The following is a 23,852-nucleotide window of genomic DNA, read 5'->3' on the forward strand; positions in this document are numbered from 1 at the left end:
ACATGTGGAGAGAAGCTATCAAAAATTAGATAAATGAACTGAAAGCGTTAAAGTCTTGCCTTTAGAGAGAGTATAAAGGGAGAAGACTGCTGTTTTTCTAACCTTTACAACTTTGGAAAAATACTCAAAAGTAAAACAATCTTCAATAAAAAGGAATATTCACAAAACTAATTTTATCATGAACCTTGTTCTAATACAAGTTCAGGATCTGGAAAGGACCTTAAGGTTCTATAGTCCATCCAGCCTCTACCTTGCCCTGCTGTATGGGGCTCCCAACATCTGCATCTTCAGCCACAAGCCCTAGGCCGAGATGTACTTGCACATGCCCGAATGTGCACATCTCACCACCACTCGACACATCCAAACCTGAACGCGTCACCTCCCGCCCCTGCTGTATTAACTGTGGACTCGCCCACCTTCTCCCCTGGAGGTGGCACTCCCTCTGTCCCTCCCATGTGAAAACATGCATTGACAATGAATGTCTCCAGTAATCCTGGATTTTAAAGTGAGGCAAACACACCAAGAGCTTGTTTGTCAAGTCTCAAAAATTCAAGTATTACCAGTCATGTGATTCAAGGATTTATTAAGTCATACATGCAAAACATACTGCTAATTGCATTAGCAAAAGATCAATGTAAAAACACTCCACAATTCTGCAACTGTCAATTTAAAAAATTTTGTTCTAGTGGTTGAAAGGTCCGACATTGTATTCTTGCCAGTGAGTTAAGTTGTACAGAACATTGTTAGCACTAGCACAGTTTACAGAACCTCATAGACCCAAGGAACATTGTTAGGCAAAGCAACGAAGGGAGCATGTGTCTGTGTGGGTGAGGTACAGAGGGGCAGTCTCAGTCAAGTGACAGTGTTGGTAATCTGGCAAGACAGTGACGTTAGGAAGGTTCATAGTTTAAGAATATCTAAAATATTTTTAAAACTGTGAAGCTGCAACACATGATTTTTACACCTAGTTACTAGAAAACTAAGGAAAGCGCTTATTAGCTCTGAATAAAGTAAGATGAAAACAGGAAAGCACTTTTACTAATCTACAAAAAAACTAATGCATTATCAGAAAGATTTTATAATACAAGGAGGCATATTGCTCATTAAAAAGGGGTTCTATAGAAAAACACTAAGTTAGCAACTAAGGGAATGACCAGTTCGAAGATGAATTAAATGCCCAATTTTGGGAGGGATGGCAGGTGTAAGAGAAAGGAAAAGCTTAAGAAAACACTTACTGATAATACCGACCTTTCTTCCTCATCTGCATTTAAAAGAAATTAACCTTTTAAAATTTGTACCTGTGATACTTATATTCAGTTTGATTATTCCTTGTACAATGTAGTGTAAATGAATCTCCACTTCATGTTTTGTCAAAATACTGTCTTCATCCTTTGATCACATTAAGTGTTTCACACATTCCACCCCAGCGCACCCATGACTAAGAGCAGAATACTTCGTTAGAGGAAACACATGAATAAGAGTTCTGTTCAAAATCTCAGCAAAAGCGGATCAACTCATTTTTTTAAAAAAAAAATTCACTATGAAATCCAAAAGACTGATCCAAAGAGCTGAGTTGTTATACTCATTCCATTATGATATACAGTACAATGTTATGTAACGAACATGGGCAGGTAAATTATTGATGCATTAAATGGCAACGATTCATTAAAGAGGCTGATATGCTTTACATATCTGAAAACTACTTAGAAAAGTACCTGCATCTCCTAACTTCAGAAGCTACAGTCTTCTTAAAGACAAAGGTCTTTAAACAGTTTAGTGCTTAGTGTTCATAGCACAACAATGCAACTTAGTTCAGAAGGTATTTTGGCAACTCTTAATCTGAACAAGAACAGGGGCTTTTGAAAAATAAGGCTTTAAGAAGGCTTGTCATTTTAGGGCTAAATTTTAATAGAATGTGAGTCTGAACTCTTACATTTAGAACAAACAAAACTTTAAAATTACTGATTGGTTCAAAATGGTTTTATGGAAAAATTAATCTGTAACAAAAACTTGGCATTGAGTGCAAAGGCTCCAACATTTTTTGAGCAAAGCATACAAAGGTTCCAAGGGACAGGACCAAGAACTAGGGGCTTGGACATTTACAACAGCAGGCATTTTCTCTTCCTCTTCTTGACAGGTGGTGGGCAGAGAACTGCTCGGATAGCTTCGTCAAACACTGTCTTGAGGCCTCGCTGTGTGAGAGCCGAGCACTCCAGGTATTTTACAGCACCTATAAGAAACACGGCCACATGGCATTGTACACTCCACGTCTCCCTCCTGATCAGAATAATGGTAAGAGGCAGCCCCCTGGGACCTAGCACCTCCTGCCAGCACAGCACAGCACAGCAGAGCCAACTTCTAACCCTGCCTCCACCTTCCAAAGCTAACACTGAGACCCAGAAGGGCCTTGCTTAGCGGGTTCCCCAAACATAAGCGAGACCCTGAATAGGAAAAACACACTTTACTTTCCCAGGTTGGACTCCATTCTCTGTCACTAAAGTAAAAAGATGTGCAAACCATGAAAATGGCAGGATTTCCTACCGATCTCTTTAGCCATGGCTAAACCCTGCGGATAGGTGATGGGAGTCAGCTTCTTCTCCTTCAGTTTCTCAATCGTGTCCTTATCATCCCTAAGATCAAGTTTGGTTCCCACAAGGATGATGGGAGTGTTGGGACAATGGTGTCGCACTTCAGGATACCACTAGATGCGAAAAAAGGAACAAAGGTTATAATACTCTCCCTTATAAACTTCCTTCACCTAAATTACATGCAATGGGTGTCTGTCCCCGTGTGTCAGCCACCCAACCGCAGTCAACGCCTTCCCTACAGAGCCTTCATGCAGTTCACACCTTCAATTCAAACCTTAAAGAACCATAAGGAATATCTGGAGTGTTTGATTAGCCAGTCAGGACCCCCGCTCCCGCCTGAGATTAAGGATCCTACAGGAAAGGCTCTACTTGTCAATAGCAGGAAGGAAGGGCCTCCAAAAGCAAATCACTTTGTTTTGGGTAAAACAAGTTAAGTTCTTAGGGTCATCTCAGAAAATTCCCCATCTATTCAGGGATGAGAATAAACAAACTACCCAGACCAAGGTGTCAGCTCTACCACCATAATACCCACCGAAAACATCCCTGATCACCACACCTAAAGGGTCTGTCATTTTCACTAAGACATTTGTCAAAGATGCTGGAGTAGAAAGAAATGGTAATATTTTTATTAGATCAACTCCAAAATGCTTCATTATTTTAAGGAGGAACATGAAACTTCTGAATCAGAACCTGAAGCCTTAGAAATCTACATATTTAAGTCATATACTTAAAAACTGATTATGTACCTAAGTAGTAAAATTACTTAAACCAATTTAAATAATTCTTAGCAGTAATGGTATTTTTAAATATTTCCTCCTAAGAGTGACATTACATAACAATACATATTCTTTAAAATCCCCACTTACCTTTGCTCGGACATTTTCAAATGATGCAGGACTCACAAGGGAAAAGCAAATTAAGAATACATCCTATAAAAAGGAAACACAGGAGACATTTAGAAAACGATCATAAAATGATGAATGCACTTTGCTTTCTAAATGCCGTTGGGAAGGAGTCGCCAGACTCGTGGAGCGTGTCTGCGAGGCACCAGCAGATCGTGTCAAAAGCTCCCTGGATTCAGCCCTTCAGTGTCAGGCGGCTCCCAGACCAGAACCAGCACATCAAGCAGCCAGTTACTGTGAGAAAGGGTAAAGTGGAAGGAGAATATGCTGGAAGCTATTCAAGGCCAGGGAGGTATCAAACCAGACCCTGGAAGGCCTCTTTTCCATCACTCCCAATTCTCGACTGGGAACCTAATTACCTAAACAGACAAAATCAAGTATGAAGGTACCACTGCAGCGTCTGTTTCCCAAAAGCAGAGTCCATTTTAAAAACTATCTACAAATGGTGTGCTTTTCAATCAAGCTTGCCACTGACATGTCAAGTACAAACATTTTAAGGTTATCACTGGGTTCCAATTTAACTGCTTTTTTAGAAACTGCTCGTCACAGTCCCCTGGCACAAAGTAGGGACTCAAATATTAGCTACGTGAGCCCTTCCCTCTGAGAGGCAGGATGGGTTAATGTGTAAGTGGCATCTTCTTGGCTGACAACCACCCTCACACTGTCACAGCTTGTCAAACACAACCAGGCCCTCTGGCAAACTTGTACCCAGGGCAGTTGTAGCTGAAGTAGAGATGGAAAGAAAAGTAGGTGCAGAATACATTCTTGGGGAGAATTTCTGCTAAATGTAAAATATTTGAGTTTCTCTTTCCATTCTGTACTGTGTATAAAGTCGAATTCAAATATTTACCTGTATAAAAGCAATGCCCAAGAGTTTCTAAATTGCTAGGTTTATAAAACATTTTCATGGAAAAAGGCAATTATGTTACTTTGTGAAATGCACACAATTCCCAAGCTAACACTTTAAACCATCCAGCTGATATCCTGTACCTGAAAGGGAAAGAAACATCCCACACAATAGCTTTTTATAAATGACATTTAAAAATGCTGGCGCATGCACGAGCTTGTACAAGAATCACCACAGCATCCCAGCAAACCATCTCAAAGCACGGTCAGGTTAGCTCACCAGGGCAGCCAGACAGCCCCACCACACAGAACACCAAAGCAGAAAAAGAAGGCCCTGAGCAAGGTTAGTCCCGTCTGGCTCAGCACTAACTCAGATTCCACCAGATGGAATCTCTACATCCCATCTCCAACCAGCCAGGAGAGAGGCCCTCTCACTCAGCCCTCCTTTCACTTGGAAGGAGGGAAGACTGCAGTTCAAACTGCTTCAAATCAAGCTGGTGGGTCAACCATCACGCACTAATGAAAGCTTATTCCATCAAGCAAAACCCCAACCTTGAGTGAATTAAAATGTAAAACACTCAAGGAACTTGAGGCTCGCTAAGAAATCCTAGGGAAACTAAGTGAAATGAGAGAAAAGATAAAGCTTGAAACTGAAGTCGATTGAAAGTTTTACATACGGCAATCGGCTTGTCTTTCCCCCTGGAGGTTATATCCTTACCATACGTTTCTCCAACCTAGTAATGCATGAGAACTTGGTTTGAATTTAGTACAAACTGAGGAAAATAAAAATCAATATAACCTGTTATTGATTCTTATATCAGAATTTTGTCTCAACTCTCCCAGGGATCCAAAAGCATATAATAATCTAACACGACTTTGATGACAAGTGCCACCAAAACATTCCATGAAACCTGGCCAAAAGAGAGGGTGTATCTCCCTGCGTAGTTCAACAGTGGTGAAAACAGAAGTCAGGCAAATACTGGGGATGCAACAAAGGTGCTCCTTCTACTGTGGCAGCACACACCAGAGCTGACAGCAGGCCTACGAAGCTGGGGATGTTTAGAAGCGTCTGTTAACACAAGGCATGCTCACATGCTGTTGCTGGCATCCATCAGCCAACAGGCGTATCTTTCAAAGAGCTCCGTCCAAGTTATCAGACATAGGCCCGGCTGAAGGAAGCCACAGCAAACAGGAAAGGCCCCTGACTGTAAAACATGCCCACCAGACAAAAGACACTCCCAGGACACAGCCAGGTCTGAAAGCTGACAGTTTTAATGCTGCCTGAACACTGAGAGTCCCCTGTGCAGAAATTTGTTTTTTCTTTCTTTTTTTTTTTTTAATGGAGTCTCACTCTGTAACTCTGGCTAGAGGTGCAGTGGCGTCATCATAGCTCATTGTGTCCTCAAACTCCTGGGCTCCAGTGATCCTCTTGCCTCAGCCTCCCTAGCAGATGGGACTACAGGCATTTGCCACCACACCTGGCTAATTTTTCTATTTTCGGTAGAGACAGGGTCTCACTCTTGCTCAGGTTGGTCTCAAACTCCTGATCTAAAGCCATCCTCCCACCTTGGCTTCCCAGAGTGCTAGGATTACAGGCATGAGCCACTGTGCCTGGCCTTCCTATGCAGAAATTTTGTTCCTATCTTCCCCCTAGTTCTGGAAGTGTGGTTTGAATTTACAGAATTGTATTACCCAAATGAACAGTGTTACTGACACTAAGACCTTCAATTCCTGGCCCCTTTGCAGATCTGGATGAGGCCACCCCTTAGTGACAAGTTTTAGAAGTGACAACTTTTTCACGTTTTCATTTCTTTGTTATAATAAAAATTGACAGATTTGCTTTTCCAACATAGAACCCCAGAATTCTTTTAAGAGAAGGACAAGAGAATTACTCTAATTTCATCTCATTCAAGCATCTCTGATTTACAATTCAAAGAGAGTATTAGTTTCCACAGCTATCTTGGTTTTATCTATGGGCTATTTTTGAAGATTTGTCCTCCCAAGGACTTGATATGGTGCCAAATCTTTATTGTGATACAGAGGCTCACCGGGGATCAGTCATAAAAATACAGCTTCAAAATGTCCTCTAATCAAATTTGTTGTACCCTAATTTTTAAGAACATCTTTTCTGATGGAGAAGAAACATGTATAACAGGAGCCGAGCAGTTCCACTTTCCTTCCTACGTTAGCATTACGCCATCTGCCTGTTCCTTCCTTGTTCCTTTTTCTTCCCCAGCCTAAACATAGCTTTCAGAAAACACGTCTGGTGCTTCTGATACTTACTTTGTAGCATTAATTCCTTCCGACCCTTGCTTCCCTAATGCCTCAGCACACGGAGGTTGCGCTGGCCGAGCCTGGCTGGCAGTCTCTATTTCTTCCCTGTCCCTGTAACACCTGGAGTGCCTCAGAGAGCACCACCTATGTCTCATTAAGGGTCTCTCTCCCTTTCTTTCCTCACAGGTTCTTTGTATATGTGAGAGCTACAGGCTCTCTGGTCACTGGCCCATTTCCAGTCGACTTAAATGTGACTTTCCTCTTTCTTACTACACCAGACTCCCACCATGCCTGCGGCACAAACCACTTCCTCCTCGCTGGGCAAAAGTCAGCGGAGCAGTTCTTCCTGCTGCCTCCTCCGCCTGTCAGCGGCACCGCCCACAAAGAGAGTCTGCTTTTAGCGGACTGAGACTGGGCAGACGTCTTAGATGGCTGCAATCTCACTACTCCAAAAGCAGCACTGCTTCTCTTTCTTTCATTTTATTCTCTTCCAAATGCTTTCCACCTGGATTTTACTTTCAGGCTTGAAATATTTTTAAATGTTTCTATGCACAGGGAAAAGGACAGGATATATGAACATTGCCAAAAAAAAAAAAAAAAAGACAGAACTGAAAGAAGCTGGACATGCGTCCTCAGTATGGAGCTGCTACAAAAATAAGATTAGAAAAAAGAGAAAAGCAGCCCCGACATCTGAGAACTGGCCTAGCACTCACAGCTTTGCCATGGTCAAGGTGCTCCTGTTAAACAGAACAATTTCCCAGAACACTGACATCAGACAAGGTCACTGTGTGACCATGTTGACATGAGACCAGAAGTAAATAAACTAACAAAAGACCACTTCATAACCTTGTCTATGACAAATCCAAGGTCACTATGCAAACTACAAAATCACCAAACATACCCCACACCCAGGCAACAGAAGTGAGGGACAACTTTTTTTAAACCAATCACAGCTTTACTCTCTCGCCTTCTAGATGAGATTACAGAATCACCCAGCTTTCTGACAGTGCCCAGTTCAGAGCAAACCTCTGTGCTCTCTGGAGCCCCACGCCCAACACAAGCCTTACCCCACAGCGCCCAGGAGTCTATCTTCCTCATGACAAAGAGTAAGAAACCCAACCTTAACTACCGGTGTGCTCCTAATGATCTTTGGCTGGAGGACACTGACACTTGTAACGGTCAACCTCACAATTTTTAGGACTTTGGAAACTCAAAATTGCCAAGCTAAGCAGTTTAGCTTTCTTTTTATCTCCTGTCATAGGATTCTAGCCTTTCTCAAACCTTTCTCAAGTCAGAGCACACAGAGAAAATGAAAAGACTGGCCTGACACACAGGGGTCCTGGCTGATTGGAACACAGAGGACCCCAGCACCACAGCAGGTGGTGTGCAGCCTGGGACTTGGGACACACGGGGCTCAGGCCTTGTGACACTGGCTTGTTACTCATGTTCCCACACATACCACTAATTCTGGCACAAGTAGGCAAATACAGGGGACCTGGGCATTACGATCGTACCTGGATTAGGTGCATGCCAAATGAAGATGAGTATGCAGAACTTATAAAGTATTTTTAAGGGAAAATAAAGATAACTTATTTACAGATTAATTTGGAAAAATTAAAACGTGAAGGGCAATTTCAACTGAAAACAACTACTTGCTCGCCATCTTTTGGAGAACTAAGTAGAAATGAATGCTTTGAATAGATTTAACTTAGCTACACAGAGCTACCCAACAAAGGAGGAGGATGCCAACATTAAATGACCATAGGAAATGTAACAACATCTCTTTGTAGGATGCCCTAAATAAAAAATCTCCTAACTGGTCCTTCAGGAGTGGGGCTAAGCCCAGTCTTGGATGAGCCACATGAGCTGCCTGCAGACCAAAAAGCCAAGAGCCAGAGACCACGTTCCACTCAGCATACAGTTTAGAGGTTCCCCTTCTCAAGAGGAGACCAACGGGCCAGCCTGTAACTCCCAGAGCCTGCTCCACTTAGGACAATGTGGTTCAAAGGACTAGACCTTCCAGGTACCACCAATATTTGAGTATTCGGGACCTGCCCCTTAGTAGCCAAGATAATTTCCTTTTTTCCAACAGAATCCAAGCAGGCATATCTTCCACTGCTAGTTGGATGTCCCTGACCCCCTGCTGGTACAGGGTGTCTTACACAGTGATTGGTTTATGGGAATTTTCTGTGAGCTGCTTGAGGACAAGAATCATCTCTTACTCCCTTCTTGCTACTCAAATATTTTGTAGGAAAATAGTGCACTGCTTTACACATGAGACATAAAAGTTTAAGTCCTAGCGCCATAAGGACAATACCCGCTTTGATTTCAGGCCTCACATACTACAGCTTTATTCAGGTAAGGTGGAGGGGAGAGTCCACCTTATTTATCTATGTGTTCCTCAGCACACAAAGTGGGACTCTTGCCAAGTCACCTTTGACTTACTATGATTGAGTCCCTTAGAGAAAAAGGCCTCACCCTACTCTGTACCCTTGAGTCACATCAGGGTGGCTCTCATTTCTCAGAAGTGATACCACACCCTTCCAGATGTATCCAGTGGGTTGGAGACTCCACTCTACCAATTAATGTTTCCAAACCCATTTAAAATCTAGAATTATTAAATACCTACTGGGTATAGAATAGTTTCCTAAGATATTAAAGAAGTCGAATCATTTGGTGATTATGGGCTAATTTCTAATACTTAATCTTAGTTAATTTGTAGCTGTAGGTTACTGAGAAACCACCCAATTCAAACTTCCCATTTTATATTTTTGGTCTTTATTTAGCACTGTTAACTAGAATTCAGCTAAAAGACAATTAATAAAAAATCTACAGCTGAAAGAGACTTTCAGCAGAAACAACCATACAAGACAGTGATGGCTGCAGGGAAAAAAGGTATTCAAACGTTTGAAACTACCACTACTGAACAAGAAGTTCATAAAAAAACAAAACAAAACATAAGATTCTGGTAGACTGGAATAAGTAGTTATTTCCATCCATACTACCTCCCCTAAAAGAAAGTAATGGTTAAACCAATCAACCCTGCCTTTCTCTAGGCTGTGTCTGACTCTGATCCTGCACTTAACCGTGACCCCCCCTGGCCAACCCAGGCTTGCTCAGAGCACCAACAGCAACTTCCACTCATTTGGGCACAAGGTGGAACTGCTGAGCTCTCTAGACTGATCAATACACATAAATAAGATCGAGGACGAATCCTAACAGCAGCTAACACTGAGTGTCTGTGGCATGCCAGGGACTGATGTATGTGCAGTCCATGTATTAACTCATCTCGGCCTATGAGGAAAACAGGTAAGGACTAGAGAGATGAAGAAACCTGCCTAAGGTCACACAGCTAGTGAGAGCAGGATTGTGAACCCAAGGAATCTGCTCTGTTGCTTCTCCTGCTTATTTAAGTTTTGCTTCAACTAGTTAATCACTCTGCCTCCAAGACAATACTTTGAAAAATGAAGAACAAATATTAACAAGATAAGCACATGACACACATGTAAGACAACTGCTTATTTAAAGAAAAGTGGCTTCTAACCACAACATTGTTTTTGCCAGCTACTGCTCTAACAAGCTCTGGTAAAGAAATCATTTAGTTGTCTGATATAAAAGCAAAACTACAAGTTTTCTTCTGATTAGACACAGTGGACACATTTTATAAAACTGAAACCTTAATCTACATTGAAAAGAATTAGGTACTAAAGCCACAGAAACTATGTATTTTATGGAAGAAACATATTAAACAAGATTAGTTAACGGTTTAAAGAACCTTAATTTTAATTGCTTAATTTGATTCTGTGGTACAAAACTGTCACAAAGCAAACCATCTTCAAACTAATTGCTGTTAAAAACTGGTTTGCAAAAACAAACAGAAAAAAAAAAACCCTACCCCTTTCATATGATTGTCCTAAAACTAAATGGAAGAATGTAAAATGCACAGCATCAGAATAACTGGTGATGCTCAAAAAATAAACACTCTGACTTGCATCTAGGGGATATTTACTACTGAACGAACCAATTTAACCTCATTTGCTATTACATAATATATCCAAATGATAGCAATATAAGAAATGCTATAGTGATATCATTAATTAAACATTCAAGAATTGTATACTCTAAAAGACACATTAGAAATCAGTTGCAATCCTTACTGTCTGTGGATAGGATAGGGGGCGTAATCTGTCATAATCTTCTTGTCCAGCCGTATCCCATAAGCCCAGATTCACCGGTTTTCCATCTACCATAACATTGGCAGAATAATTGTCAAAGCTGTAGAATAGAATAAAAATGATCAGTCACAAATACAGGACCTAAGTCACTGTCCTAGTCAGCATCCCAGAGGAGGTGTGCTGAGGAGAAGACCTAGAATGGGCCTGGGAAGACGGCACACCAACAAATACCCGTCTGAGCATGAGGAGGAGAAGCCTGGAGGGAAAAGAGGGGGGCCCTAGAGTATACGGGGAAGGAAACCAAACCCACAACTTAAGACGTGTCTGAGAAACAAAGGACAAGCTATTTAAGTGAAACAAATTACTACCAGCAATAAAAAACCTTTAACAAGTATAAAGTCAAGATTTTTTCTTCCCAGGAAGAAATAAAGTGTAAAATTAGCCCCTCTTTCAAATCCCACTTGGACTTGTTGGGTTTTCCACGTACATATGTTACTCATTTTCTGTAAGGCAGGTGACCACTAGAGCTACACTCTAAAGTGTTTCCACCCTACAGCCGAGTGTAGGGTGGTAACACAAAACACACCTGGTTTTAGAAGCCACCCCATAATGTTTTCAAAGTGAGTGTACCCAATTATACAAATGTTCAAATTAATTTGAAGTTTCTACTCACAGATTAGTTAACTATAGGAAAACGCAGCCCAGAAAAGTCTACAGTCTGACAGTAGGAAAATAAAGCTGACCTTAAAAATAGTTACTGGTATCAAAGTAGGTCGTTTAAAAAAAACAAAACAAAACCTGGCCCTGTAATTCAAACCAGGACAAGCATTAAAATGAGGATACATCAGCCTTTAAAAGTCAAGAATTTATTTTTATATATCCCTTACACTAAAACTTCAGGAGGTCTTACTACACTGTGATAGCAGAGTCAAGGTCTTGAGTAAGGTTCCAATGTGATAGAATTTAATGACCAAACTAGCTTTCATAAAGAAAAAGCGTGATGAATGTAGTAACTGTGCAAGCATGAGAAAACGATAGATTATTCAGATATTGTGACTTTTTTCCCCTATGGGGGGTGGGGGGACATCAGGTCCTTGTCTCATACTATACCAAAAATAAATTCTAAATGACCAGTGGTTAAATTAGTTATAGGAATTCAAAATAATTAATCATTAACTATTTAAGCTCTAACCTACATTAAGTGGATAAGAAAAATCCCCATCATAAATTCAGGATAACATGGACAGTATGATTCAAATAACAGGCACAACACTTAGAGAGCACCTAAGTGTGTGGTGTTGTGCTCGAGGAGGTGAGCACAGGTAGGAACTGAGGCAGCACCTCCTCCCACACGCAGATGGTGAGCACTCTCGGTGGCTATGGTGCTGGTGCAGTACATTATGAGGCCCTGCTGCAGGGGGCTCCCTGGTAATCCATCATCAGAAAAGCATTTTCCCATCTCCACCCAATTCTGCTGCCCATAGGGAATAAGCAAGTCAAAAGACCATCCTCCCATACACCCCTCCGCCCCAGACACACCCAGGTTTCGATTCCAAAGCCCTGTAACTCAACACTGACATGTAACCAACTGATGACCAATTAGAGCATAATGGAGTGCTTCATGTTCTAGTTCCCAGAGAGCCAAATTTATCTGAAACTCTTACCTAGACAAGGAGTATCTCTGATCAAACTTTTGGTCAAAGTCTTTTTGTCCAGCTCTGGACAAACATTAAAGTCTCTATACTTCCAAGTTAGTTTAATTTTGTTTCCTAAATGTTGAAAAATCAATTAGGAAAGCTGTGTTTGTTCCACCATATGAGAAAACTTTACATTAGACTAAGTATTGTTTTAAAAGCCCAAAATACCTTATAATTAGATTTCAGTGAATAACGTAGAAGAAAATTAATGATACTTGCTCATGTAAGGATTAAGAATGGCTTTACAGCAAAACAAATGGTCAAAAGAATCTGAAAAACATAGCAAAGGCAAATTAATTCCCAATTTAACTGAAGATACTTACACAGTAGGGATATATTCTCCAGGAAATGCATTGGTTGTATAACTGATCAGTAGGCAAGTTTTACCTACAGCTCTAAAGAGAGAAAGAAAAAAAGGGTGCTTAGTGGACATGAATGTAATCCTAGCTTTCATTATTCCGTTAAAATAACTTCTAGAAAAAATCAAGTATACAATCAGTTTTCAGTAACCCTTTAACACTACACACACATTTTTATCCTGAAATTTAAAGTAAACAAACTACAATTATTCAGAAAGGTAGTCAGGAGCTGTCACATTCTGTTTTAGGTATTTGACTTTAGCGCTAACAGTCAAGAAATAGTTATTAGGTAAGTACAAGGTTCAAGCAGAACAACATTTTAAAAACCTGTCTCTTCTGTGAACATATGCAAAAGCCTTTCATCCAAGAAACTTAAATTCTATCTCCAAAAGTATTTTGATTAATACTAATATACAAACATACCTTTCCTCAGCAACTTATACTTTGTTACTTCTGTAAGTAACTTATTTTGCTGCCTCTAAGTGGCACAGCTCAAAATCCCACCACATTCCTAAAGCCTTCCTTCTGGCAGTCAGTAATGACTGCTCTCTTAATATTACTTAGTCAATAAACCACCACACATTAACTGTTCTCACCTTAATTCATCTATATTCATTTGCCACCTTCCCCAGCCCCCCAATCCTCACATATCATCACAAGCATTTAAGCAGAGCCCAACATAATGTATCCCAGACATTAATTAATGGCTCAGAGATGATGGAGTAAACCTCCCAGACAACCGGGGAGAAATACTCCACAGACAGGAACACCACCTGCACAACTAACTGGTCATGGGTACAAGACTGGTAATAATATTAACAGTGTGCAATCAAGCAGAAATCAGAGTGGTGACTGACAACCACGTATAATTTTTTTCAAAAGAGTATCACCTAAAAATTAAGATCATCTCACCATTAGCAAAAAATAAACGTCTCCAAATTTTACAACAGTCACAGGGTGACTTTAGGCGCTGCTCTGAGAGCCCAAGTCTCTGGCATCCTGAGGGTTAATCCACCACATTTCTCCTTAGTAAGCCCTATCCCTACTATCCTCTGTTGGGCTTGCCAAGGTCATGATGATATACTGATGTTATAATTTTTAAGATTTTTATCATTCAATCTCAAATACTATAAATTAGGATTCACCATAAAGAAGTTAAGTGCTTTTCTATTTTCCCTCTCACGCTTAAAGTGAAAACCTCTCACCAAGGGCAGATTACAGGCCCATCCAGTCTTGCCAATACTTGTTTGACTCCTAACATTATTAAGAGCTTAACAACAGTTGGAACTCCCCACCCCAAAGACCTCAGAGAGTCAAACATTACATCATCAGGAGGTAACTTCCAACTCCTAAAGGCATTCTAAACAGAAATGACTCACTGGACATACATTTTGTTAAAAGCTTAGAATGAGCTTTTAACCTGTATGAGCAGGAGCCTAAGATTTGGAATCAGAAACCTGTTTTTATGACTCAGGGCCAGCTGGTTATCACTCACTGGCTGTAATTTTTTGGTAAATTTCGACTTCCTTATGCCTCACTTTTCTTGGTAAAATGAATGCAAAACTACCAACTCCATCACCAAACTACTGTGAGCATTAATTCAATTTCAATTCATACCAACTAACTGTGTGCTATATCAGAAAGTGTACCAGGGGCTAAAGATACTGCAATGAGTAAGACCTCACTGAGTGTATGCAGTTATTAAATTAAAAAATGAAGAATACAATCATTACATATAATTATAGGTGTTACATAGTGTTACCAAGGATGCTCTGGAAACGGACAGCAAAAGATCTAACCTAGCCTTGGGGGCAGTTAGAGGAGGCTGCAGTGTGTGTTGAGAAGCGGGGATGGGGGGAACAAATGCAAAAGTATATGAGGATGCCCAGAACAGAAATAAGCCCAGCATAACTGAAATAAATGAGGGGGCAGTGGTAGAGGGAAATGTGAAGAGGTTGTCACCTCTTCCTATTAAGGGCGTGGGATGTGCTCCTCCTTGGGAAGCCACAGAAGGTTTTAAATTGCCAAGAAAGCATCAGATTTTAGAAGCCTCCAACTGCAGTGTGGCAAGAGGCCTGAGAACAGGACCCAAGGCAGGAAAACAAGGAAGCTGCTGTGTTCCATGAACCACCCATGGTATTCTAGACCAGGAGGAGGACTAGAGAGCAAAGACAAATGGGTGGTTCGTGGGCTACTTAAACGCCAGGTAGAACAAGCATGGCTCAGCCATGGGTTGGATGTGGTAGCTGAGGAAGAGAGTGGCATCTGAGGCCATGATAATTGGACCTTTTTCAAAATTACAAATGTTGTATTAAAAAACGTTAACAATTATTGCCACAATGTCAAAGGTAAGTAGCAGATAAACTTTTATGAGGTTTTGACAGTTATGATTAAATGTCATTAACACTTCTTTTAAGACCCCTTCTAAGTCTCTTCTACGGATATGAGGAACAAAGCCATTACTATAAATACAACTATAGCTGTGTTAAAACCTCTAAAACTTCCTTTCCTGAACTACATCTTCAGCTGAGGCATCATCTTTCAAAAACCTTAACTATGAAGGAATTCAAGGTACCGGCATAATCTGATATTGACTGAAATTTTATTACCAACCATTATAAGAGCATAATTAAATTATAGAATTTTGACTTTTAGAATAAGTGCATGTCCTCCCTTTGATTAAATTTTTACTTAAAACAGATCAAAGAAAAACACATTTCCCTCCCATTAATGTTATTTATTAATTCCTTGTCAACACCACACTAGAGACCAAAATTGACATCAGCATTAGGCAAAGTCCATGGCCTTCCCCTGGGAAAAATGGAAGCCGTACATGGCCACAAGCCCTTGACTGATGCTGCTGCAGAATTTTTGGAAGCTACTATTTGGAGTTTCCAACTTTACATACTTAACTGCTCAGTTCAACTTCTTTTGAATCTTTGAAAGATGCCATAACTCCAGAAAATGAACATGAGTCTGCTGGAAGAGAGCTCACAGCAGTTCTATACTGGATTTTCCCCTAGCTCATGACACTACAGTTTTTTTAACCTATCTGTGCTTTCCCTACCCAATCCTGTAGAAACAACCAAGATTAAAGCCAATACCTTATGTTCCTACTATGTTCTTCATTTTTCCATTAAAAGAACTTTTTATTTATTTTGGGGGGTAAACTTTAATGTTACTTCCTGAAATCTATAAAACAAAGCTTAAAAGCACATACAATCAATAAACCTGTTAACACTTGCAATTTCCTCATGTTAGTAAGGCATACAGGAAGCTCAAAACTAAGAACTTTTGGGCCAGGTGGAGTGGCTTACACCTGTAATCCTAGCTCTTAGGGAGGCTCAGGTGGGAAGATTGCTAGAGGCCAGGAGTTTGAAACCAGCCTGGGCAATATTGAGACCCCATCTCTACAAAAAATAAAAATTAGCTGGGCGTGGCCATACATGCCTGTAGTCCCAGCTACTCAGGAGGCTGAGGCAGGAGGATAGCGTGAGCCCAGGAGTTTGACATTGCAGTGAGCTATGATGCCACTGCACTCTAGCCCAAGCTAAAGAGAAAGACCCTGTCTCAAAATAAATACAAAAAAAATAACACAAATTGATCTTAGGAAAAGAAAATCAGACTCTTCCAATGACAATTACAACTATAAACCAAAATACAGAAGATGTATTGCTGTCTAAAAGTAGACAGATCTTAAGGACAAGTTAGTAGAATTATAATACATGTAACAAATATATATGTTCATACATACTGAGTTAAGTTAAAGACCTTGAATGAAGGTCCTCAATTTACACTGAGAAATAAAGTATGGGGATTCTGTAACAGAAGGCCTTCAACAAATACATAACTATGTGGAGAATCTGTTCAGAAATATGTATGACTAGAGTGGTGTACAAAAACACAAAACCCAATCTAAAATTCTGATGTTCTGTTACCAACAGGTGACATCACAACCAAAGTACAGAAAGCTAGCCATTATCACCATTAGAGGCTTCAAAAAATTAAGATTGTGCACAAAGTTTCCCAAACACTGAGGCTAAAGATGTTACCCATGACAGAGCTGAAGTCTGAAGCCGGCTTTACTCTAGACTGTCCTTCTAGAATCATCAAGCCTAACCCGGGTGTAGTTGATGAGAGTCAGCTGAACATACAGAGTTCAAAAACAAGAATTTATATCTAACTGCACACTATCCCATTCTCCTTAAAAATCAACTTATCTATTAAATTCTCTTAAAATATTTCCTCTGATAAAAGGAAGTCAAATGACAAAGCAAATAGAGCAAAATGTTGATCACAAAATCTAGGCGATAGGTATGTGGGTGTTGACTACACAATTCTTTCAGCTGCTCTGTATGTTTGAAATTTTTCATATCAAGATGTTGTAGGAAACATACTCCTCTGATCACATGTGGTAACTGCCATGGTAGAACAACTCCTAATAAAAACATCTCCTTTCTAGGAAGACTACAATTATAAGACAGAGCTACCTGGTGATATAGAGGTGAAAAAGTGGGAAATACTAAGATGTTAGATGACTAATGCAAAAGACAGAACATTATGAAGGGTAGATTTAAGGTTTCTAAAAATGGCTTCCTGATACTCCTCCACTTAACCCAATCTCAAACTTCTACTGGGATTATCACTTAAAAATTTTTTTTAAAGTATCATGTATAATTTTAACAATCAAGATCAGAGCCATATACTAAACCTAAACTGGAAGCCAGTGCAAAATCCAAATACCTTTACAACAGGTCAAAAATATGTCTTATCTCTTGGTAATTAATAAATAAAGCCATTCTTCGAGAGGAAAACACAGAAGGACAATTCATTAAGAGCTTAAATAAAGTCACCCATCATGCCATCACTGTTCAATGAAAGTAGAGAGTAAATGGTATACATTCCTATAAGGATGATGTCGCAGAGGCATTTATTATGCTCAACTAAAAAAACTCCTGGTAATATCTAAGTCAGACACTGAGCTGTATAGATCACTAGCCCAGTCTGGACACCATTTTGTATAGAGTAAAATATGAGGGGCTTCAAGTCATTCACTCCCAGCCGTCTAGTCCAGTGGACTCCAACCTTTTTGGCACCAGGGACCAGTTTCATGGAAGACAATTTCTTTTGGGAGGGGGGAGTGTGCCTCAGGGCACGGAGCTCAGGGAGCGATTCAATCAATGGATGGGATGCGGAACAGCCACAGGGGAGCTGGAGGAGTGGCTGTAAATACAGATGAAGTAAATACAGATGCAGATTCCCTTGCTCACCTCCTGCTGTGCATCCCTCACCCCCAAGTTTCAAGGAAGACAATTTTTCTGGACTGGAGGGTGGTGGGGTAGAGCTCAAGGGCCCCAGGGGTTGGGGACCACAGTTCTAGTCAACCAAAGCCAAAACAACACTATTAAAAACAGTTGTTTATAGGCTCGGCGCAGTGGCTCATGATTGTAATCCTAGCACTCTGGGAGGCCCAGGTGGGCGGATGGTTTGAGCTCAGGAGTTCGAGACCAGCCTAAGCAAGAGCGAGACCCCATCTCTACTAAAAAAAACAGAAAGACATTAGCTGGATAACTAGAAATATATATAGAAAAAATTAGCCGGGCATGGTGGCGCATGCCTGTAATCCCAGCTACTTGGGAGGCTGAGGCAGGACTGCTTAAGCCAGGAGTTTGAGGTTGCTGTGAGCTAGGCTGACACCATGGCACTCACTCTAGCCCGGGCAACAACAGAGACTGACTCTGTCTCAAAAACAACAACAACAACCAGTTGTTTATAAATATTTGAATGCAAGATGCTGTTTTATCTAAGTAAAGCTGAAAGAAAATCTAGGGGCAAAGGTCCCCCAAACAAAAGTTATAGGCCCTGTATTAAAGGACTACCTTAGAATAAAAAAAGTATCTGATCTTATCTCATGTTGTATGCCTAATGCCAATTAAATTGCTAAATAGGAAATAATCCATTAGAAGAATATAGGCTAACTGACCCTTGTTATAATATGGTTATAACATAGCTTTTAACCCTAATTCCAAAAACATTTTTTTATCTCATTTTCTTATTTGGGCCCTTTTGACAGGCTAGTGATCCTAATTTAGAGCTTTCCAACATGTGTTGCAAATTATCGTTGACTACTTTCACACAGGTATATTATCCGTCTCTGTATCTATCAGTCAGGGTCCCAGAAGGAAAACAATTCATCCCCGAGGGTTCAAATAAAGAGATTTTAATGAAGGAGTTATTTACCAAATTGCAGACAAAGTTAAGGAGGAAGACACCCAAAGATTAACAACAGTGCGACGATACTACCACCCCCCCTGGGGATGAAGGAACAGGAAGAGTAGTGTTTCCTTAGGAGCCCAGGATAAGCAGAGGCACGGAAGCAGGCAGGCAGGCTGGCAGGAGATATAGCCAGAAAGGACACCACCACAGCCAGGGCACAGGGTCAAAGCAAGAAGTGAGAATAAATATCTCTTAAGAATATTTTTTTTAAATAAGAAAGCTTGAAATTTATGGAACCTCAATTAGTTTGCCCTCACTGCTTAAACTGCCCTCCGTTGCTGGAGATTCCACAAGATTAAATAGCTTCTTAGCCCCACAAAATTTAGACCCATACTTACAGCTTTAACAATGTCTGAAAAAAAGAGCATTCCAAGGACATCATAATGAATATAGTTTATTATATTCAGTGCAAAAAATATTTTTGGTATAGAAAATTATGTATCTAAATTTTTCACTGATGTTTGCTACCTATATTCCCTTAAAGTAATACAGCATAAATTTTTTTTGTAAGGGTACATTTCATTTCTAATATCACTTAGCTCTGGTCAACAACACCAATGTCAAATACAGTACGAGAACAGTAGACTTAAAACTCAAGGCAAGGAACTGTGTTTTTTAAGCCCAATATTCCCTCACAGAGCCTTACAGTAGTAGAAAAAGCAATAAGGATAATGGTACCTGGCACTTATTACGCACTAAGCAAAGATTCAGGCATCTATGAGGCACTTAATACTCAGCATCTGGTTTAGTCTTGTTTAACTTCCCCTGAAGGGCCTCTCTTGGGGATGGGTGAAGGGGTGGGGATTCAATAGGAGGATCCACATTCCATGGGAGGCATTCAACAAGTATCTGACTTGATAAAAAAGCCAATAAAAAGCAGAGGTCGACCGGGGCGCAGTGGCTCATGCCTGTAATCCCAGCACTTTGGGAGGCCACGGCAGGAGGACTGCTTGAGGCCAGAAATTCCAGGCCAGACTCTTATCACTTAAAAAAAAAAAAAAAAAAAAAGTCAACTAATTCACTGATTTCACCATCCAACCAATTAATTGAGCATTTTTTCCCCAAGTGACAAAGCTTTCTTTTAAAAGGTTAAAAAAAAAAGCATACATATTCCTAAGTGAAACTTTCAATTTTTAATTACATACATAGAATTATGAAGTGTTACTAATCCTTCACACTTCTAAGAAATGCCACAGGCTGGGTAGCTTACAAAAATCAGTATTTAATTGTCCTCGCATCTGAATTAATTATAGAAACAGTTTCACATGTCTAACTTAGATCTAAATAAGCTGAGAATCCACAGATTCATTTAGAGGCATAAAATCAGTCCTAATGATGGGTTTGAAGACTAGCAACCAAAAATTACCAGTGATGCCAGAACTTTCCTTAGACTTTACTCAACTTGAAATCGTTACCAGTTGCATTTTGATGAAACTGGTAGTAATTCTTCAAGCTTCCTCGTTAACACTAACCTACACAAGCAATGCTGAGACGCGCAATTCTGCTCCGATTACACTGAGATTCTTGTTCCTACGGGGGAAAAAAAACTGCATACAACAAGTCTTGTCTTCCTCTAGGGCCTGTAACCACCACGGACAGCAATGAAAAGAAATGCCTTGAGTCACGGGGAGCCAGTTCTGCTACATCCTATACCTAACGCGTTAGGCGCAGGACAATTTTTTTTTTTATGACCCACACCACGTTCAAAGGAAGGAACAGTCTTCATCACACCCGGCCCCTCACAGCCAGCATCTCAAAAAGTTTCTCCACGGAAAGGGCGAAAAAAATAATTTTAAGAATCCTAAAAGTAGCGAAGTACCAAGTCGAGGAAAACCGGTCTAAGTTTAGGGTCACCAAAGTGGCCTGTGCATACATTCACCGAATAGGATCGACCCGACCGCCGTTACCCGCCACAGCTCTCAAGAGGGCTCACACAAAAACCGAAAAAAAGGTTTCTTTCTGGAAAAAGGCAAAAATCTCCAAGCCCGCCTAATCTACGTGCCACTGAGGGAAGGGCGGCGGGCGGCGTCCGGCCGACGCAGAGCGGGCTCGGGAGGAAAGCCGAGGGTGGAGTTCACTTTTCCCTCCGGCCGGCGAGCGCCGAGGCCCTCCCCCACTGAGCCAGAACCAGGCACGCGCCACCCGGGCCCGGGAGGGTGGGGTGGGGGCGCCCGTCCGCGCCCCGCGCCCAGCGGAGAGGCTCGGCCCAGGGCCTACGCTGGCCCGCGCCGGCCTGCCTGGGCCTGAGTCCCGGCCCGACCCCCAGCCCGGCCCCGGCAGCGCACTCACCCGTCTCCGACCACCACACACTTGATGGCCTGCATCTGGGCCGCTCGCTGGGCCGCGGCGGCGGCGGCCGGGCAGTGAGGCGGGAAGCGGCGGGCTCGGGGCGCAGCGAGCGGGCGCGCGGCTGCTGGCGGCTGGGTGCCGGATGCCGGGGCCGCTGTCCACGCCGCCTCGCCCTCCGCGGACTGGAAGCCGAAGCCCAGCAGCGGCCACCACCCAAAGCTGAGGAAAACTGCAGAGAAACAGGAAATGGCCGCTCCACTCACATCCGGTCTCCCCTCCCCCGCGCCGGCGCCACCGCTTCCAGGCTCCGGGCGGGGCCGCTCCGCCCGCGCGGCTCCCGGAGTTCCTCTGGGCTTCGGGAACGCTCGGGAGTGCTCGGGAGCGCTCGGCTCGGGCCGCGGGGCGCGGCCGCCGCCATCTTTGCGCGCTACCGCGGCCTGGGCGCGGCCGGGCTTTGGGGACCCTCGCCTCCCTGGAGGGGTTCGGGCCTCGGAAGGAGCTGGGAGTTCCAGGAGCTACGTTCCCCCCACCAGCTCCTGCCTGAGGCTGTCCGAAGGCTGTCCCCTTTTTATTATCCTTTTTTATGTGATAACTGTAAATTATATGAGGTCTTTCTAGAAACTTTGAAATCTACAACTGTAAGAAAAAGATTATACACCATACCATTATTCAGCGATAACCAATGTTCATTCAGTCAAATATGTGTTAAACTTTTTTCTTCGCATACCAGTTTTCTATTCGTTGGGTTTTTTTCTGGGACACAGCCTCGCTCTGTCGCCCGGGCTGGACTGCGGTGGCGTCATCATAGCTCACAGCAGCCTTAAATTCCTGGGCTCAAGCGATCCTCCTGCCTCAGCCTCCCGAGTAGCTGGGACTGCAGGCGCGTGCCACGACGCCCAGCTAATTTTTCTAGTTTTTGTAGAGAGCGGGGGTCTCACTGTGTTGCTCAGGCTGGTCTCCAGCTCCTGGCCTCAGGCCTCCCGCCTCGGCCTCCCAAAGTGCTAGGATTACAGGGGTGAGCCACCGCGCCTGGCCTATCAATTGTTTCAGTGCATTTAGTGCTTAGTATGTCCTATGCTTTGTGCCAAGTTCTAGAAATAACGGTCTGTTAGCAGATGGTGAAAGTGCAAATATTTTGGTATATTTTCTCTTAGTTGTTTCTTGATATACGTAATGAACATGTTTTAAGCAAAATTAAATCATAATCATTGTTGGAACATTTTTAATGGCTGCTTACATTATATATATGTACCTTCATTTAACCAATTCCCCTGTTTTTGGACAATTGGATTGTATCTAATCTTCATGATAAAGGCCTGGCACATGGGTCATGCCTGTAATCCCAGCACTCTTGGTGGCTGAGGCAGGAGGATGACTTGAGGCCAGGAGTTTGAGACCAGCCTGGGCAACATAGTGAGACCTTGTCTCTATTAAAAATAATTAAAAAAAAAAATTAGCCAGGTGTGGTGGTGTGACCCTCCTAACTACTTGGGAGACTTGAGGCAGGAAGATGGGATTGCTTGAGCCCAGGAGTTAGAGGCTGCAGTGAGCTGTGATCACTCCCCTGCACTCCAGCCTGGATGGCAGAGTGAGACCCTGCTCTATTAAAAAAAAAAATCTTTATGGTAAGCAATGCTGGAATAAACATGTTTGTGCAAGACTCTTTATTCATAGCTTTATTCTTTAGACTACATTCCCCAAAATGGAGTTGCTGGGTCCAGAGGGGTGAATGTTTTTAAAGCTTTTTTATTTTTATTTATTATTATTATTTTTTAGAGACAGAGTCTTGTTCTGTTCCCCAAGCTAGAGTGCCAGGTGCAGTCATAGCTCACTGCAGCCTCAAACTCCTGAGCTCAAGTGATCCTCCCACCTCAACCTCCCAAGTAGCTGAGACTATAGACGGGCATCACCACACCCAGCTAATTTTTTTTTAAAAGATGGGGTCTTGCTGTATTGCTCAGGCTGATCTCCAACTCCTGGCCTCAAGCGATTCTCCCACCTTGGCCTCCCAAAGTGCTACGATTACAGGGGTGAGCCACCACACCCACTGGATTTTAAAGCTTTAATACACGTTGTTGCATTGCCCTCCTATAGGTGGTGTCCCATCAACCCTGTTTGAGAGTGGACCTTCTACGGGAGTTATTTCTAATATTTTCATAAGGTAAGCTTTCTCGTCCTGTAACTCATCTGTTGCCCAGTATTTTAACACTTTTCTGAATTCAGACCTTTTCTACACATTTTAGAAGCATTTTTGTCTTGCAATTTTTTCAAAATAAACATGTTCCCAGGGCAAAAGACAGCTTCTTTTTGCTCTGTTCATAAAAATCTCCATTGAAGAATAGTTGAAATTTCAAGGATGTGGAGCAACAACATCCCCTTTGCTATCACTGCTGATAAAACTTTCCAGTGAATTTATGACAAACCTAAACTATTAACTATAATTACC

At 41.9% G+C, this 23,852-nt stretch overlaps 1 protein-coding gene across 1 annotated transcript; it reads right to left on the minus strand.

The window, feature by feature from the left end:
- Positions 1-566: 566 nt before the first annotated feature.
- Positions 567-21,741, minus strand: RAC1 (Rac family small GTPase 1). The gene is made up of 6 exons (XM_045541305.1): positions 21,407-21,741; positions 12,806-12,877; positions 10,768-10,885; positions 3,455-3,517; positions 2,542-2,701; positions 567-2,230 (listed from the first exon to the last, which is right to left on the minus strand). Exons 1-6 carry the CDS (start codon positions 21,439-21,441, stop codon positions 2,100-2,102), a joined length of 579 nt encoding a protein of 192 aa, XP_045397261.1. The 5' UTR covers positions 21,442-21,741; the 3' UTR covers positions 567-2,099.
- Between the last annotated feature and the right edge of the window lie 2,111 nt (positions 21,742-23,852).

The sequence above is a fragment of the Lemur catta genome, chromosome 2 (genome assembly GCF_020740605.2).
Source record: "Lemur catta isolate mLemCat1 chromosome 2, mLemCat1.pri, whole genome shotgun sequence".
Classification (NCBI taxonomy): Eukaryota; Metazoa; Chordata; class Mammalia; order Primates; family Lemuridae; genus Lemur; species Lemur catta.